This window comes from Apodemus sylvaticus, chromosome 11 (genome assembly GCF_947179515.1).
Source record: "Apodemus sylvaticus chromosome 11, mApoSyl1.1, whole genome shotgun sequence".
NCBI classification, from domain to species: domain Eukaryota; kingdom Metazoa; phylum Chordata; class Mammalia; order Rodentia; family Muridae; genus Apodemus; species Apodemus sylvaticus.
Window position 1 is genome coordinate 106,252,067 of NC_067482.1, and position 20,895 is coordinate 106,272,961.

Consider the following 20,895-nt stretch of genomic DNA (forward strand, 5'->3'; position numbering starts at 1 on the left):
GCTGAACTGACTTGCTTGAACTCCTGATTCCTGGACTTCAGCTGAATCCAGCGAGATCAGAGACTAATCAATCCTATTTTCCCTACTCTTTGTCCCACCCCCTTCATAATATCTCAATGCCCATATTCAGCTTGAAGAATTTATGAGGAGTCATCAGTCCAGTTCCCTGGACTTTGGGGCTAGAAATGGTTATTAATAAGTATGTATGTGGAATGTAGAAATGGTCATATTCAGAACAGGGAGGAAATGATTAGAATTGATTGTATAGCCATAATCTCATTTGTTAGAAATTTTTATAATTGTTACTAAGATGAAGTCATAAGTTTTTATTTTGATACAGAATTTATTTTGATACAAAATCAAGGTTTTCATTGGTATAAATTTCTTCTATTGATACCAAAAAATTGTAAGCACAGAGCTTAGACCTAGTCCTTCTATTGCTATTTTGGATTCCTGCCAGAGAGCTGGCATGGTGGGGCCTTGAGCGCTGACAGGCCTTCAGGACCACTAGAAATAAAGGTTAGCAAAATGCTTTGAGATTCTCTCAAAGGAAAAAGCCTGGAAAAATCATAATTAGTTTCAAAGAAACTCATGCCATAAATACTCTACCCGGGAAAAAGCTTTTTAAGTGCTAAATAACTGAACCAAATACCATCTAATTGTTCAAAGAAAAAACCACTATTGTTTAATTCCAATTTACTACTGCAGCAGAAACGCAAAACAATGTCATATACTGGTTAAAGCAGGATATTGGTTTTTTTTTCATATTTTATACAGTGTTACATGTCCATGGAAGAGGTACTAAACTGGTGACTACTGATATACTAATTTGAGTTTCAACTGGGAATTCATGCAAGTGCATATATATTGTTAAAACTATAGAAGCACAGAATCCTAAGGGGACAGGATACTAGAGGGCAACTAGGCAAACATACTATGCAGGATGTTTGTTCTTTTGCAACAAAATATCTACATCAGAGTCAAAAACGTTTATATTTCAAGTCCTAGATAGTAAATATTTTAGGCCATATAGTCCTCTAGACTGCAGCAACTTGACTTTGCCAATGAGTCACATAAAAAGCATCTATAAACATAAATAAATGTTTGTGGCTGTGCAAATCTTCACTTGCAGCACAAGCAGAAGGGCAGATCTGAGGCCCAGGCTGGAGGCTGCAAAGCTTTGACCTAGCCAACTAGTTTCTGAGATAGTTTTACTATTAAAGTGTTGTTGGCTAGTGAGCCAACAGGATCCCCTGAAACACTTCTTTTTCTTTAGCTACCCAGCCCCCATGCTGTCAGGCATTCCTTGTATTAAGAGGCAGCTTTCCAGATCATGGAACCATTTGATCATTCCCTCAGACAGATAAAGAATCCTTTTGAAGGGAGATATGTGACACATGGCTTTAAAAATATGTAGCAATCAAGATGTAATTTTAATTCTAGAATTTGGCTCGCTGTCTCCAAGTGTAAACATTCTTTGTTTACAAAAATACTATTTTGAGTTTAAGAAAAAAAACATATTTTAGAAGGATTTAATAAACAGTTCATGTCCACTGTTCTAACTCTCTATATTAACTTAAAACAATTAGTAAAAATATAAAAATGTTTGACCCAAAATCTAGGTTTAATAATAGATTCAAATGGTTCTTTTTTTTCAGATTTAAGCTTAGAATTTAATTTAAATTTAAATTTAAAGTATAATTTTAAACCGTTAAAACAAATAGTACATATACAAGTTCATATAATTAAACAGTTATAAGCATTTATTCATTACATTGTTTTCAATTTAGTTGCTACTATAGTAATCACAAAATCTGTAAGAATCATGAAAACTTTAAATTTAAATTCAGAATGACACTAGTGTATTAAGAACTTACCTCTACAATTGGAGTTATATGATCCAATTTTCAAAACAAACAAACAAACAAAAAAACAGAATATTCTATTCTGAGAAAATAAAACAAAGAATGAGAAGAAAACAGGCACACATCTGCAGTGTGACCTCAGGCTGCTGGTTTGTTAGAGAATGCAGCAGGGAGCAGGAGCTACAGCCAGGCCTCTGAAGTCCAGGACCCAGCTGTGTTCTACATTTCCATATCTTAGGATGAGACAAAAGACACTAAAGATGCCTTAGCCCTCAGAACTATCAAAATAGTGTCTTTTCCTTGTTCAATAACTTGAATACAATGGGATACTATGAACATAACCACAATTAAGTCTGGACTTTCTAGAACATCTTTTAGTATGTTTTGAATTTCTGATAACTTAGTGTGTCTTACCACAGGAACGAATTCATTCTTTTATTCCAAATATGTTCATTTGTGATAACATCATAATTTGTGATGGTGATTAATCTTAGTTAGCATTCAGTACTGTCATCTTCCTCCTGCTTGGATATCATTACACAAACTCTTCTTGGTTAATCCTCATTAAGTGTCAATTATATTATCATGTAAGTAAGATCACTCTAAGACAGCATTTTCAGCTGGTGGTTAGGAGCTATGGAAGTTTATGGAAGTTAGGGGCTCATGTATTTGCCTGTTCACTCCTTAGCTGTAGAACTAAGAAAGATTAGAGGGTGTAGATGGTGTGGCCTTGTTGGAGAAAGCATGTCACTGGGAGTGGACTTTGTGGTCTCAAAAGTCCATCCCAAAGACAGTGGCTCCTTAAGTCCTGCTGCCTACAGCTCAGGATGTATCCCTCAGCTACTCGTCCAACACCACATCAGCCTGCCTGCCTGCTACCATTCTCCCTATCAGGATGATAATGGGTAAAATGTCTGAAACTACAAGCAAGCCTCCGATGAAATGCTTTTCCATGTATAAGTTACCTTGGTCATGGTGCCTATTCATAGCAATAGAACACTCAGAGAAGGAACAGTATAGTTTTATACATAAATACAAATATAGAGCATACACAAATAAATGAAAAATCTAAGAGTTTAGTCATTATAAACTTACTGTTGAATGTGTATCCAATGAGAACATGTTACTGACAATGTGACTGAGTTCCAGTGAGTAATAATAAATAAGATATTAATTACAAACATATACTTTAAGAAGACTAGAGAGATGGCTCAGTGGTTAAGAAGACTGATCATCTTTCAAGAAGTTCAAGATAGGGTTCCCAGGAACCACCTGGAGGTTCACAACCATGTACAACTCCAGTAATAGTGGATCCAACCCCTCCTCTGGCATCCTTGGCACCAGAATGCATATGATATGAAGGTATACATTTATGCAAAACACCTGTACACATAAAAATAATTTTAATGTACGCTTAAATATTTTTGAGTAAAGAAGAAACTGTTGAAGGCCACTGGGACAGGTTCCGTTCAGGGGAAGAAAGCAGGAAGAGCAGGTGACTAACTAGTTTTACCTCCATATCACTCCATCCTACTACCATGCTTTTCACAATAAGAAAAATATTAATTTTGAAATATGAAAACAGTAAAACATAAAGGTAACACAAACATATACAAATCATAAATAAAAGAAACTATGACTTAGTACCTAACTCATAGTTTGTTGCAAAGAATATATAATAATTCATGAAAAATGGTAACCATGAAGCAGAAAAGTAAAAGCCTTTGAAAATGGGATTGTGTGACTCAGGTCATTGTCACCCCCACTGCTAAGTCTGCTCTTCTTTAGACGTCGAGAGCTTATACTACAGCAACAATAGCACTCATTTTTTTCTTTTTATTCTTAGATATTTTCTTTATTTACATTTCAAATATTATCCCCTTTCTGGTTTCTCCTCTGAAAACACCCTATCCCATTCCCCCTTCTCCCTGATTGACAACTCATCCACTCCCACTTCCCTGTCCTGGCATTCCCCTACACTTGGGCATCAAGCTTTCTCAGGACCAAGGGCCTCTCCTCCCTTTGATGTCCAATAAGGCCATCCTCTGCTAAATATTCAGCTGGAGCCATGGGTTTCTCCATGTGTATCCTTTGGTTAGTGATTTAGTCCCTGGGAGCTCTGGGGGTACTGGTTGGTTCATATTGTTGTTCCTCCTATGGGGCTGCAAGCTCCTTCAGCTCCTTCAGTCCTTTCTCTAGCTGCTCTATTGGGGACCATGTGCTCAGCCCAATGGTTGCCTGTGAGCATCCACCTCTATATTTGTTAGGCACTGGCAGAGCCTCTCAGAAGACAGCTATATCAGACTCCTGTCAACAAGCACTTGTTGGCATCCACAATAGTGCTTGGGTTTGGTAAACATATATGCTATGGATCCCCAAGTGGGGCAGTCTCTGGGTGGCCTTTGCTTCAGTATCTGCTCCACAGTTTGTCTATTATCTCCTTCCATGGCTGTTTTGTTCCCCCTTCTATGAAGTATGAAATTATCCATACTTTGATCTTCCTTCTTTTTGAGCTTCAATTGGTCTGTGAATTGTATCTTGGGCATTCCAAACTTCTTGGCTAATACCCACTTATAAGTGAGTGTATATCGTGTGTATTCTTTTGTGATTGGGTTACCTCACTTAGGATTATATTTTCTACTTCTATTCATTTGACTAAGAATTTCATGAATTCATTAGACTTGGAAAGATCAGGAATTCAAGGCCCATACCTAAACATAGTAAAAGCAATATGCAGCAAACCAATAGTCAACATCAAACTAAATGGAGAGAAACTTGAAGCAATACCACTGAAATCAGGGACTAGACAAAGCTGCCCTCTCTCTCCATATTTATTCAATATAGTACTTTAAGGTCTAGCTAGAGCAATTAGACAACAAAAGGGGGTCAAAGGGAAACAAATTGGAAAGGAAGAAGTCAAACTAGCACTATTTGCAGATGATATGATAGTATACTTAAGTGACCCAAAAAACTCCACCAGAGAACTCCTACAGCTGATAAAAAAAAAAAAACTTCAGCAAAGTGGCTAGATATAAAATTAACACAAACAAATCAGTAGCCTTCCTACACTCAAAGGATAAACAGGATGGCAAAGAAATTAGGGAAATGACACCCTTCACAATAGTCACAAACAATATTAAGTATCTTGGTGTAACTCTAAGCAAACAAGTGAAAGATCTGTATGACAAGAACTTCAAGTCTCTGAAGAAAGAAATTGGAGAAGACCTCAGGAGATGGAAAGATCTCCCATGCTCATGGATTGACAGGATTAATATAGTAAAAATGGACATCTTATCAAAAGAAATATACAGATTCAATGCAATACCCATAAAAATTTCAGCTCAATTCTTAATATAGTTAGAAAAAGCAATTTTCAAATTCATCTGGAATAACAAAAAACCCAGGATAGCTAAAACTCTTCTCAACAATAAGAGAACTTCTGGAGGAATCAGTATCCCGGACCTCAAACAATACTACAGAGCAGTAGTGATAAAAACTGCATGGTATTGGTACAGTGACAGGCAGGTAGATCAATGAAACAGAATTAAAGACCCAGAAATGAACACATATACCTATAGTCACTTGATCTTTGACAAAGGAGCTACAACCATGCAATTAAAAAAAGATAGCCTTGTAAGATGATACAACCACTTTGGAAATCAGTCTGGCGGTTCCTCAGAAAACTGGGCACGCCACTTCCAGAGGACCCTGCTATACCTCTCCTGGGCATATACCCAAAGGATTCCCCGGCATGCAATAAAGACACATGCTTCATTATGTTCATAGCAGCCTTATTTATAATAGCCAGAAGCTGGAAAGAACCCAGATGTCCCTCAAAGGAGGAATGAATACAGAAAATGTGGTATATTTACACAATGGAATACTACTCAGCAATTAGAAACAATGAATTCACAAAATTTTTAGGCAAATGGTTTGATCTGGAAAATATCATCCTAAGTGAGGTAACCCAATCACAAAAGAATGCACATGGAATGCAATCTCTGATAAGTGGATATTAATTAGCCCAGAAGCTCTGAATACCCAAGGCACAAATCGCATAACAAATGACTCCCATGAAGAAGTATGGAGAGGGTCCTGATCCTGGAAAGGATTGATCTAGCATTGGAGGGGAATATAAGGACAGAGAAAAAGGAGGGAGGTGATTTGAGAATGGATAGAGAGAAGAAGGTTTATGGGACATACGGGGAAGGGGGATCTGGGAAAGGGGAAATCATTTGGAATGTAAACAAAGAATATAGAAAATAAAAATATTTTTTTAAAAAAATATAGCCTTTTCAACAAATGGTTCTGGTTCAACTGGTGGTTAGCATACAGAAGAATGCAACTCGATCCATTCTTATCTCCTTGTACAAAGCTCAAGTCCAAGTGGATGAAGGACCTCCACATAAAATCAGACACACTGAAACTAATAGAATAGAAAGTGGGGAATAGCCTCAAGCACATGGGCGCAGGTAAGATTTCCCAAACAGAAAACCAATAGCTTATATTCTAAGATCAAGAATTGACAAATGGGACCTCATAAAATTACAAAGCTTCTGTAAGTCAAAGGACACTATCAATAGGACAAAATGACAACCAACAAATTGGGAAAAGGTTTTTACTACCCTACATCCAACAGAGGGCTAATATCCAATATGTACAAAGAACTCAAGAAGTTAGACTCCTGAGAAACAAATAACCCTATTAAAAAATGGTGTACAGACCTAAATAAAGAATTCTCAACTGAGGAATACCAAATAGCTGAGAAGCACCTAAAGAAATGTTCAACATCCTTAATCACCAAGGAAATGAAAATTAAAGCAACCCTGTGATTCCACCTCACACCAGTCAGAATGGTTAAGATCAAAAACTCATGGATTAGCACTTGCTGGTGAGGATGTGGAGGATGAAAAATACTCCTCCACTGCTGGTGAAATTGCAATCTGGTACAACCACTCTGAAAATCAGTTTGGTGGTTCCTCAGAAAATTGGATATAGTACTACTGGAGGACCCAGCTATACCACTCCTAGGCATATACCCAGAAGACGCTCCAACAGGTAATAAAGATACATGCTCCATTATGTTCATTGAAGCCTTATTTATAATAGCCAGAAGCTGAAAAGAACACAAATATCCCTCAACAGAGGAATGAATAGAAACTGTGGTACATTTACACAATGGAACAATAGTACTCATTAAACAATTCTATTATATAAAAATGAAACTGCAATTAGGTAAATATTGAAAAGAGATGGTGATTTTTTTGCTTTGAAGGCTTCATAAGAATTTCAAGAACCATCTAAAGGCACTGTGCTCAGTCCTAACATTTGAAATGATGAAAACTTAGGTCCTGTATATGGTCACCATGTTGGGGGAAACTTGAGAGGACAGATTGCTTAGCAATACAACAGCTCTTCTTGAATCCTGCCCACGAGGTAAAAGTCTATTCCCAGAAACTATGGCCTGCCTACAAATACTCCAACCTATTTACAATCCATGAGAACTGAATCTGGCCATCAGTACTGCTACCAGTGAAAATCAAATTATGAAAACAGCTTCAAAAATGTTGTAGACAAGTTGGCTTTACTACTCACATGGAATTGACCTTTTCTTCGTGGCCTTGTACTTGACCTATCACTGTGCCTTTGCTTGTGTTCTTCACCCAGCCAACCAGACCTTTTTTCTTAGCTTCTCCTTCTGTGTACTGGTTTCAGGACAAAACAAGCGAGTTCACGTCCATTATTAGAAGTCTATACTCATAACACAGTTCTAACATTCAAAAACTGTTAACCTTGTAATATTTATTTATTTAATTTCTAAAATGTAGTCTACAGAATAGAGAGATGGCTCTATGGTTAAAAGCACTGGCTGCTCTTGCAGAGGGCTAGGGTTCAATTCCTAGCAACAACATAGTTGCTAATAACCAATGGTAATTCATATTCCAGGAGATCCAGTGCCTTTTTTGGCCTTGTGGGCACTAAGAATGCAAGTAGTACATAGACACACATGTAGGCAAAGGAACAATACATACACTATAAAATAAAATAAAATAAATAAAATAAAATATAAAATAATCCTATGCAGTTATGTAGCTGACCTACAATGATACCACCATTTATAATATCAGTGAAATTAGAGAAAATAAACCAACAGTGAGAATTGTTTCAGAAGTAGTTCTATTACATTTCTCAGGTCCATAAAATTCTACTGTGTTTTCCTCACATCCATTAATGATGATTTCTAGTGCTAATCTGGGCTTCAAAATTTGATGAACCCAGGATTCTCAATCATTGACTTTAAAATATCAGTTTGCAATCAACATAAAATACATGCAAGCAGAAATTGACACTGAATCATTTCAAAAGTTCCAATAAAAATACAGATAATTTTAATAATAAAATCAAACCATCAAGAATACCCAGGGCTAGCACACAGTCAGAGGTTCTGGTGATAGGGTTAGCAGCCAGAGATTTAGATCATGATACCAAGTTCAGAAACGATAACTTATAACTTTTAGGGAAGGGGTGCTTTTAAAATAAAACCAAAGCGTATGTGGAGAGACTTACTACTAAGATGTGAGATGCTAACACACTTCACAGTGAGAGATGTGACCCTGGCCTGAAAGGGCTTCTATCTAGAACACAGCAGAGAAACATAATTTTATCTAGTAAATTACACAAATGCCTAGTTAGAACCACTTACCAGAATACTTTTTAAATTCATAGAAAATGCTAACTAAAACTCAGGAGGGCTGTAATTAAACTTTAAAGGCATTTTTAATAGAAATCACAATCAGCAATTTCAAGAAAATATCAGTTGTCAAGGACAGAATACAAGAAGTAGGTTAGAACTGGGTAGCAAATGGCTCTGTGATTAAAATCAGTAATAAAGAAAGATATAAAAATGACAGATTTCACTTACCATTCTGAAGCAAACACCTGAATGAAAGGACAAAAAGAAATATCAGCTTGTTTGCCTCTTATAAACCATGCATTTTCTGCCATAACTTGCCTCAACTAAAGGGTGAGTAGCAAAATGAAACTCAGTATCTGAATGTACTCAATGGGTCTTCTTAAAAATTATTTTCTGGTTTTTTTTCTTTCTTTTTTTTTTGGTTTTTTTTTATTCAATATATTTTTTATTTACATTTCAAATGATTTGCCCTTTTCTAGCCCCCCACTCCCCGAAAGTCCCGCAAGCCCCCTTCTCTCCCCCTGTCCTCCCACCCACCCCTTCCCACTTCCCTGTTCTGGTTTTGGCGAATACTGCTTCACTGAGTCTTTCCAGAACAAGGGGCCACTCCTCCTTTCTTCTCGTACCTCATTTGATGTGTGGATTATGTTTTGGGTATTCCAGTTTTCTAGGTTAATATCCACTTATTAGTGAGTGCATACCATGATTCACCTTTTGAGTCTGGGTTACCTCACTTAGTATGATGTTCTCTAGCTCCATCCATTTGCCTAAGAATTTCATGAATTCATTGTTTCTAATGGCTGAATAGTACTCCATTTTGTAGATATACCACATTTTTTGCATCCACTCTTCTGTTGAGGGAAACCTGGGTTCTTTCCAGCATCTGGCAATTATAAATAGGGCTGCTATGAACATAGTAGAGCATGTATCCTTATTACATGGTGGGGAATCCTCTGGGTATATTCCCAGGAGTGGTATAGCAGGATCTTCTGGAAGTGAGGTGCCCAGTTTTCGGAGGATGTGCCAGACTGATTTCCAGAGTGGTTGTACCAATTTGCAACACTCCTCCACTGCTGGTGGGGTTGCAAAATTATTTTCTTTTAAAATAAAGACTTTTTTGGAAAAATATTTGAAACCAAAGTATATACTGAGGTGCTGAGTTAGAGTTGTATCATATTTTAAAACATTTATTTAAAACACGGGCCTGCAATCCTGACTACTTGAGAGGCTGAGACAGGATGACAAGTTTAAGTCAAGTCTAGGCAACACAGAGAATTCAAGACCAAACTGGGCAACTTTGTCTCTAGATAATAAGGATAAGAATAGAGAAGAGGTCATCTATGCATGTAGCTTAGTGATACTTTTTCCCAGAATATACAAAGCCCTTGACAGTCCCCAATTCTATAAAACTTAATTAAAAGTTAATGCATAGTTGAAGTGATATAAAATTTACTTTTCCCCAGTTTTTAGAATCTTTTTTTTAATAGAAGAACTTAACTCAAATTTAAATAGCTTAAATTGTTTCTAGTTATAGCCAGCATCAGGAAATGAAATGTGCTTCCAGGTGTCTCCTCATTAATGGAAATTAATACCAATGAAAATGATCCCTGTAGACTCTCTGGTGTAGCTGATATTCCATGCATAGTGTGGATCATGTGATTGAGTAGTAGTGTTCATGTTAGTTATGTTTTCTCTTTCTAGACCCTGGCAGACAAAGCTGTTCCATTTGTGGTTTGGGGGTTTGGCTCAGTAGCAAGGCACTAGTATAGAGAATGATTGAGGAGCTAGGTTCCATCTTTACTGACATAGTTACATTTGTATATAGATACAGACAACCATCCTCAAAAAGAATGCTAGAAATTTTATATCTCATGTTTTATATCTACAACCAAATGGTGATACATGGAGAACTGGTTTTTTAATGGGAATAAAACAAGATGATAAATAGTTCCAAATTATCAAGGATATATCCCGAAGACTTGGATCTACCACAGAAGGCCTAGTACACCTGTCCTAGGAATAATGAAGATCCTAAACAACAGATCTCAAGCCAACCCCTCAAATTGCAAATATGAAGATAACTGATTAATTGTCCTAGACAGGATATATGTACCATGGCATGTATATTTACAGAAATACATAAAATAAGTAAATTTAAATATTTTTTAAAAGTACCAGGCTAAAAAATAACCCTGCCAAACATGTAACACACACACACACACACAGACACACACACACACATACACACACACAAAACGACTACCACCACCACCACCACCACAGTAGGTCCACCCAATAGAATACTATTCAAGAACACAAGTACCACCATGTACTTGCATAAGAACTGAATGCAGTGTGCTAAGCAAAAGAAGCCAAACTTACACATAATTACATTCTGAAAAGGCAAAGTTACAAAGGCTGAAAATAGACTGTTTCTAAGGCCTGGGAGGGAAGACGGTACTACCAAGTGGTTCAAGGGAACTTTCTGGGGCCATGGAGCTATTCTCTGAACTGTCCTGGTGATTCCATGACCTCACGCATGCCAAAACAAAAACAAAAACAAAAAAACTAAAATAAAATAAAAAAAATCGAGTGTAAAAAAGGCAGAAATATTACCAATTGTAAATTATGCCTTGGTGAAAAACAATTAGGAAAATTTTGATTGGGAAGTCACCAGGAACAAATCAAACCACCTCCAAGGAGGTGAAAAGATGGAGTTTGCATTCAGAAGCAAACCCTAGGTAGGAGCCTGTGAAAGCTCAGAAAGGTGTTTTATTAATCTGCCATGTCTCCTGATGGAAGTAGACTGTAGAATCAAATGGGACAAAAAGAGCAGTAAGGGAATGAAGACAGTGTGTTATCACCACCAGAATTTTCTGAGACTATACAAATATTTTTAAAATACACGTAGAGTGGGGAAGTGATGTGTGTGAAGAATTAATGAGAAGAAGAGCCTGAAGGCAATCGTGGAGGAAAAGATGACAGCCTGTGGACACACAAGGAAACAGCAGAAAGCCACACTGCAGTTCCACAGCACAAGCCAGGTGCCTCAGAAAGTAAGTGCTTACCGAGTACACAGCCGGATAGATCCAGGCTGTGTTGAACACAATCCTCTGAGCTACTCAACCTCAACAACCCTGTGTATGAGCACCGTGAGAGGAAAGGTCAGGAGCAACTGAAGCAAATAGGACTTGGAGGCCTGGGGTTTGCTGAGGGACAGAGTAGTCCTAACATGCACAGGGCTACCAGGTTCAAGCCTCAGCATAATGAAGTTTTTAAAAATGACATGATCTCTTTCTTAGGTAAGGCAGAGTCTACAAACCACCAGTCACTGGGAGTGTTCTTAAAGATAGCACTTCAGATTCACAGAACTCTGTGCTTAGAATCTAGGGACTCCACTGTTACACAGTAAAACATGCAGCCAATAGCTGGGAGGCAGGTTTGTGGGACGCTTGCAAAGGGTTTCTACTTCAGGTCAAGAGTCACATTACAGGACAGGTATGGAGTCTAGCAGTACAGCATTTGGCTATCATAATCAAGACTCTGTGTTCAAGTCCTAGTGATGGCTGCCCATCAGGGTGGTTCAGTTGGTATGAATAAGAAATGATATACTCACTTGTAAAGTCTGCCTTACTAGCTTGCAAATCAGTAGTGCACAAGAAGCCTTGAATGATGGATATCAAACCCTAAACCTGTACCCTATCGTGACCTAGTGTTGGAGCTGTCCAAGGTTGCTCCCTTCACCCTTAATACTGCTCTAGAAAGGGAGTGCATGTGTCACTTCTTGCACTAAAAAAGAGCAACATCCTTTCAGTATTTATGAAAAACAAGGACAATTGAAGGCTTATAACTCAAACAGGGACAGAGCATGTCTCAGTCAGTAAAATGTTTGCTAGACAAGCAAGAAGACCAGAGTTTGGATCCTCAGGACCCATGTAAAAGTATGTATCCTATTCACACCTGCAAGCCCAGCTCCAAGAGGAACAGAGACAAGTGGACTGCTAGATCTTGCAAATCCTGGGTTTAGGAAAAAAAATATTGCCTCAAAGGACAGATGGTAACAAAGAAAAAAAACAAATATTTTCTTTGGTCCACCATGTGTGCACAAACACACATGTACAATACATTCACACATATAAATAAACAAATCCTTAAAAAAAAAAGTTAGACAGGGGCTGGACACACAACCAAAAAGGCTAGGCACACAACAAAATAAATAAATAAATATATACATACATACATACATACATACATACATACATACATAAATAAATAAATAAGACTGAAGGTAATAGAGGAAGAAACCTGACATCAACTTCTTCACACAAACAAACTGAGACATGTATGAAAATGCCATCAGGAAACATGTTATATCTGCGCCCAGAGCTGATCCTGTGCCATAGCTCTCCATGCCCAAATACCTCCAAGAGAAAGCTGGACTCCCAGAAGGGCTGACATGCCTGTGAGCACAGGTAAGATCACCACTTCTGCTCAAATTCCTGGCCCAAGAGGGACCTGCCCAGAGCCATCAGGACACAGGAATCAAGGAACAGCCAGGGACAGGATCCATCTGCACCCCGAAGCTGACCCTATACCACAGCTCTCCATACTCAAATTCCTCCCAGAAAAGCGTGATCTCCCAGGCGTACTGACACACAGGCTTGCAGGAGGGAAAAGTCACAGTCAGAGACAGCAAGACCAGTTAACACCAGAAATAACCAGATGGCAAAAGGCAAGGGTAAAAACATGAGCAAGAGAAATCAAGGCTGCTTGGCATCATCAGAAGCCAGTTCTCCCACCACAGCAAGCCCTAGATACCCCCAACATGCCAGAAAAGCAAGACTCTGATTTAAAATCACATCTCATGATGCTGATAGAGGACTTCAAGAAGGACATAAATAACTCCCTTAAAGAAATACAGGAAAACACAGGTACACAGCTAAAAGCCCTTAAAAAAGGAACACAAAAATCCCTTAAAGATTTATAGGAAAACACAATCAAACAGGTAAAGGAATTGAACAAAACCATTCAGGATCTAAAAGTGGAAATAGAAACAATGAAGAAATCACAAAGGGAGACAACTCTGGAAATAGAAAACCTAGGAAAGAGATTAAGAGTCATAGATGCAAGCATCACCCATCACCAATAGAATACAAGAGATAGAAGAGAGATTCTCAGACGCAGAAGATACCATAGAAAACACTGACACATCTTTGCTCCTATGACTGAGCAGGTGAATACAGCCAGGAATGCAGCAAACACCTCAGTGTCAGAACAATTGGGACACAGTCCACCAGGGCTTTCTCATAACCACTTGCAACCAGGAGCTGGGAAGCATCACAGCCATCTGTGCACCTATCCTGCCAGGGGACATCTGCTCTGCAGAGAGTCCCTCATTTAGAGGGAGTCCCACTTTTAGAGGTGAGGCCACCATCCTTGCTCCTGGGATTGAGCTGGGTGGGTACAGCCAGGACCGAAAGGAAGACCCTAGTGTCAGAACAGCTGGGACAGGGTCCACCAGGACCTTACCTGCACCTAGGAGCTGGTCAGTGCCATAGCACTCTGTGCCTGGGGAGAACTGGTCACCCAGGGGTGCTGGGACAGGCTTGCTGGCACACAGAAGGGACAAGCACCAGCAAGAGACAGCAGGAGCAACTAACACCAGAGATAACCAGATGGCAAAAGGCAAACTTAGGAATGTTACTAACAGAAATCAAGGAAACATGGCACCATCCAAACCCAATTCTCCCACAACAGCAAGCCCTGGATACCCCAACACACATGAAAAGCAAGATTTGGAGTTAAAATCACAGATCATGATGCTGATAGAGGGCTTAAGAAGGACATAAATAACTCCCTTAAAGAAATACAGTAAAACACAGGTAAACAGGTAGAATCCCTTAAGGAATTACAAGAAAGCACAACCAAACAGGTGAAGGAACTGAACAAAACCATACAGGATCTAAAAATAAAGGAATAACCAATAAAGAAATCACAAAGTGAAACAACTCTGGACATAGAAAACCTAGGAAACAAGTCAGGAGTCATGGATCCAAGCATCAACAACAGAATACAAGAGATAGAAGAGAGAATCTCAGGTGAAGAAGATACCATAGAAAGCATTGACACAACAGTCAAAGAAAATGCAAAATACAAAAAGCTCCTAACCCAAAACATCCATGAAATCCAGGACAAAGTTGGAAGACCAAACTTAAGGATTATAGGAAGAAAAGAGTGAAGATTGCCAATTTAAAGGGCCAGTAAACATCTTCAACAAAATTATAGAAGAAAACTTCCCTAACCCAAAGAAAGAGATGCCCATGAACATACAAGAAGCCTACAGAACTCCAAATAGATTTGACCAAAAAAGAAATTCCTCTTCGCACATAATAAATAACATATCAAATGCACTAAAAAAATGAAAAGAATATTAAAAACAGTAAGAGAAAAAGATCAAGTAATATATAAAGGTAGACTTATTAGAATAACACCAGACTTCTCACCAGAGACCATGAAAGCCAGAAGATCCTGGGCAGATGTCATACAGACCCTCAGGGAACAAAAATGCCAACCCAGGTTGCAAAACCCAGCAAATCTCTCAATTACCATAGATGGAAAAACCAAGGTATTCCATGACAAAAACAAATTTATACATCTTTCCAAAAATCCAGCCCTTCAAAGGATATTGAATGGAAAACACCAACAAAAGGAGGAAACTACACACTAGAAAAAGCAAGAAATTAATCTTCTTTCAACAAACCCAAAAGAAGATAACCACAGAAACATGAAAATTACATCAAAAATAGCAGGAAGCAACAATCATTATTTGATAATATTTTTTAACATCAATGGACTCAATTCCCCAAGGAAAAGGCATAGACTAACAGACTGGATACATAAACAGGACCCAGCATTTCATTGCATAGAGGAAACACATATTGGTGTCAAAGACAAACACTACCTCAGAGTAAAAGGCTGGAAAACAATTTTCCAACGAAATGATTCTAAGAAACAAGCCAGAGTAGCTATTCTAATATCAGATAAAATTGACTTTCAACCAAAAGTCATCAAAGAAGACAGAGAACACTTCACACTCATCAATGGAAAAATCTACCAGAAAAACTTCTCAATTCTAAACATCTATGCTCCAACTGCACGGGCACCCTCATTCATAAAAGAAACTTTACTAAAGCTTAAAGAACACATTGCACCTCACACAATAATTGTGGGTGACATCAACACCTCTCTCTCCTCAATAGACAGGTCAGAGAAACACAAACTAAACAGAGACACAGTGAGACTAACAGAAGTTTTGGAACAAATGGATTTAACAGATGACTATAGAACATTTCATCCTAAATCAAAGGAATATAACTTCTTCTCAGCATTTCATGGTACCTTCTCCAAAACTGACCATATAATTGGTCACAAAACAGACCTCAACAGATATAAGAACACCAAACTAATCCCATGCCTCCTATCCGATCACATTGGAGTAAGGATGGTCTTCAATAGCAACAAAAACAACAGAAATCCCACATACACATGGAAGCTGAACAATGCTAGACTCAATGATACCTTGGTCAAGGAAGAAATAAGGAAAGAAATCAAACACTTTTTACAATTTAATGAAAATGAAGGGACAACACACCTAAATTTATGGGACACAATGAAAGCAGTGCTAAAAGGAAAACTCATAGCTCTGAATGTCTCCAAAAAGAAGCTGGAGAGAACATACACTAGCAGCTTAACAGCACACCTGAAAGCTCTAGAACAGAAAGAAGCTAATATATCCAAGAGGAGTAGAAGGCAGGAACTTAGGGTTGAAATCAACCAAGTAGAAACAAACAGAACTGTAAAAAGAACCAACAAAACCAGGAGTTGGTTCCTTGAGAAAATCAACAAGAGAGATAAACCCTTAGCCAGAATAACCTTAGCCAGAGGGTAGAGACAGTATCCAAATTAACAAAATCAGAAATGAAAAGGGAGATATAGCAACAGAAACTGAGGATATTCAAAAAATTATCAGATCCTACTATAAAATCCTATATTCAACACAACTGGAAAATCTGGATGAAATGGACAAGTTTCAGGACAGATACCAAATACCAAGGTTACATCAGGATCATAACCCTTAAAGAAATAGAAATGGTCCTTGAAAGTCCCCTAACCAAAAAAAGGACAGGAACTGATGATTTTAGTAAAAACTCTATCAGACCCTCAAAGAAGATCTAACACCAATATTGGTCAGACTATTCCACAAAATAGAAATAGAAGGAACACTATCCAACTTGTTCTATCAAGCCAGAATTATGCTGATACCAAAACCACACAAAGATCCAACAAAGAAAGAGAACCTTAGACCAATTTCCCTTATGAATATCGATGCAAAAATACTCAATAAAATTCTTGCCAAACAAATCTAAGAACACATCAAAACGATCAATCACCATGATCAAGTAGGCTTCATCCCAGGGATGGTTCAATATACAGAAATCCATCAATGTAATCCACTACATAAACAAACTCAAAAAAAAAAAAAACACATGGTCATTTCATTAGATGCTGAAAAAGCATTAGACAAATTCAGCATCCGTTCATGTTAAAAGTCTTGAAAAGAAGAGGAATTCAAGGCCCATACCTAAACATAATAAAAGCAATATACAGCAAACCAGTAACCAACATCAAACTAAATAGAGAGAAACTTGTAGCAATCCAACTAAAATCAGGGACTAGACAAGTCTGCCCTCTCTTTCAATATTTATTCAATATAGTACTTGAATTTCTAGCTAGAAGAATTAGACAACAAAAGGAGGTCAAAGGGATACGAATTAGAACGGAAGAAGTCAAATTATCACTATTTGCAGATAATATGATAGTATACTTAAGCGACCCAAAAATCTCCACCAGAGAACTCCTACAGCTGAATAACAATTTCAGCAAAGTGGCTGGATATAAAATTAACTCAAGCAAATCAGTAGTCTTCCTATAGCAAAGGATAAACAGGCTGAGAAAGAAATTAGGGAAACAACACCCTTCACAATAGTCACAAACAATATAAAGTATCTTTGTGTGACTTTATCCAAACAAGTGAAAGATCTATATAGCAAGAACTTCAGGTCTCTGAGGAAAGAAATTAAAGAAGACCGCAAGAGATGGAAAGATCTCATGCTCATGGATTGGCAGGATTAATATAGTAAAAATAGACATCTTGCCAAAAGCAATCTACAGATTCAATGCAATCCCCATCAAAATCCCAACTCAATTCTTCATAGAGTTAGGAGGAGGAATTTTCAAATTCATCTGGAATAACAAAAAACCCAGGATAGCTAAAACTATTCTTAACAGTAAAAGAACTTCTTGGGTAATCAGTATCCTGGACCTCAAACTGTACCATAGAGCAATAGTGTTAACTTGATCAATGGAATAGAACTGAAGACCCAGAAATGAACCCACATACTTATGGTCACTTGATCTTTGACAAAAGAGCTACAACCATCCAGTGGGAAAAAAGATAGCCCTTTCAAAAAATGGTGCTGGTTCAACTGCCAGCTAGCATGCAGAAGAATGCAAATCGATCCATTCTTATCTCCTTCTGCTAAGCTCAAGTCCAAGTGGATCGAGGACCTCCACATAAAACCAGACACACTGAAATTAATAGAGAAGAAACTGGGGAAGAGCCTCGAGCACATGGGCACAGATAAAATTTCCTGAACAGAACACCAATAGCTTATGCTCTAAGATCAAGAATTGACAAATGGGACCTCATAAAATTACAAAGCTTCTATAAGGCAAAGGACACTGTCAATAGGACAAACCACTAACCAACAAATTGGGAAAGGATCTTTACCAACCCTACATCCAACAGAGGGCTAATATCCAATGTAAACAAAGAACTCAAGAAGTTAGACTCCTGAGAAACAAATAACCCCATTAAAAATGGGTTACAGAGCTAAACAAAGAATTTCACCTGAGGAATATCGAATGGCTGAGAAGCACCTAAAGAACTGTTCAACATCCTTAGTCATCAAGGAACTGCAAATCAAAACAACCCTGAGATTTCACCTCACACCAGTCAGAATGGCTAAGAGACAGCAGATGCTGGCAAGGATGTGGGGGAAAAGGCACACTCCTCCACTGCTGTTGGGATTGCAAGCTGTTACTACCACTCTGGAAATCAGTTTGGTGGTTTCTCAGAAAACTGGGCATAAAACTATGGAGGACCCTGTTATACCTACCACTCCTGGGCATATACCCAGAGGATTCCCCAGCATGTAATAAGGATACATGCTCCACTATGTTCATAGCAGCCCTATTTATAAATAGCCAGAAGCTGGAAAGAACCCAGATGTCCCTCAACAGAGGAATGGATACAGAAAATATAGAATATTTACACAATGGAATACTACTCAGCTATTAAAAACAATGAATTCATGAAATTCTTAGACAAATGGGTGGAACGGGAAAATACTATCCTTAGTGAGGTAACCCAATCACAAAAGAACACACATGGTATGCACTCCCTGATGAGAGGATATTAGCCCAGAAACTCTGAATACCCAAAACACAATTCACATATCAAATGATGCCCAAGAAGAAGGAAGAACAATGTATGGATATTCAGGTCCTTCTTAGAAAGGGGAACAAAATACCCACAGAAGGAGATACAGAGACAAAGTGTGGAGAAGAGTCTGAGGGTAAAACCATCTAGAGACTATTTCACCTAATGATCCATCCCAGATACAGTTATAAAACCCAGACTCTATTATAGGTGCCTACAAGCACTTCCTGACTGGAGCCAGATATAGCTGTCACCTGGGAGGCTCTGTGAGTGCATGACAAATACAGAGGGGTACACTCTCAGCCTACATTTGAACTGAGCACAGGGTCCCCAATGGGAGAGCTAGAAGCTGAAGGGGTTTGCAGCACCATAGGAGGAACAACAATATGAAACATCTAGTTTCCCCAGAGCTCCCAGGGACAAAACCATCAACCAGAGAGCACACATGGTGTTACCCATGGATCCAGATGCATAGGCAGCAGAGGATGGCCTTGTTGGACATCAAAAGGAGAAGAGGCCCTTGGTTCTGGAAAGGCTTGATGCCTCAGTGTAGGCAAATACCAGGACAGGGAAGCAGGAGAGGGTTGATTGGAGAACAGCGGGAGGGGAGATGGTTTATAGGATCTTCAGGAAGGGGGGCAGAAGAACCAGGAAAGGGGAAATCATTTGAAATGTAAATAAAGAATATATCTAACAAATTAAAATAATAATTAATAATAATAATAATAAAGAAAACACTGAAACAGTCAAAGAAAATTCAAAATGAAAAATGCAAAAATCTCCTAACCCCAAACATCCAGGAAATCCAGGACAATGAGAAGACCCAACCTAAGGATAATAGGTATAGAAGAGAGTGAAGATTCCCAACTTAAAAGGCCAGTAAATATCTTCAACAAAATTATAGAAGAAAGCTTCCCTAACCTAAAAAAAGAGATGCACATAAACATACAGAAGCCTACAGAACTCCAAATAGATTGGACCAGAAAAGAAATTCCTCCCATCACATAACAGTCAAAACACCAAAATGCACAAAACAAAGAAAGAATATTAAAAGCAGTAAGGGAAAAAGATCTAGTAAAATATAAAGGCAGACCTATCAGAATTACACCAGACTTCTCACCAGAGACTATGAAAGCTAGAATATCCTGGACAGATCTTATATGGACCCTAAGAGAACACAAATGCCAGCCCAGGCTATTATAACCAGCAAAACTCTCAATTACAATAGATGGAACCAAGATATTCCATGACAAAACCAAATTTACACAATATCTTTTCACAAATCTAGCCCTATAGAGGATAATAGATGGAAAATTTCAATACAAGAAGGAAAACTACACTCTAGAAAAAGCAAGAAAGTAAAGGAAACATGTTATTTCATGGGCTACTTTCAAAAATAAACTAATAATTTTTAAGTAAGTTTTTGAAAGCTCAGACTTCATTCATGAGTAATAGTTAGTATGCTGAGAACAATATATTACAGATGGAATATATGCTCAGAGGCCCAAAGCTAGGATTATCACACACAACTAAATGTGCAAAGCTATATATGGCCTCAAACTGTACTGAAGACTTACTAAAGAACAGCTGAGTCATGCTCCAGCTGTTTCTACAAGAAATTGTATTTTCCACCCAAGGTTTGTATCTTTAAACTTATCTACCACAAGAACCTCCCAGTCTCCTGGCACCCAGTTCTACTTTCTGCTTACTCCTCACAAACTAGGTGAGGTGGTTTTCTTCCCTGAAGCAAAACCAAATCCCTTTATTTCCAAGTA

General features: G+C 38.1%; 1 protein-coding gene across 1 annotated transcript in view; it reads right to left on the reverse strand.

Moving 5' to 3' along the window:
- The window catches only part of Acyp2 (acylphosphatase 2), a 170,669-nt gene that overhangs the window by 135,248 nt on the left and 14,526 nt on the right, over window positions 1–20,895 (reverse strand). Inside the window, exons 2-3 of the mRNA XM_052199226.1 lie at window positions 8,788–8,804; window positions 7,461–7,570 (exon numbers count right to left, since the gene is read on the reverse strand). Of these exons, the coding sequence (XP_052055186.1) occupies window positions 7,461–7,570; window positions 8,788–8,804 (127 nt within the window). The remainder of the gene's footprint in view (window positions 1–7,460; window positions 7,571–8,787; window positions 8,805–20,895) is intronic.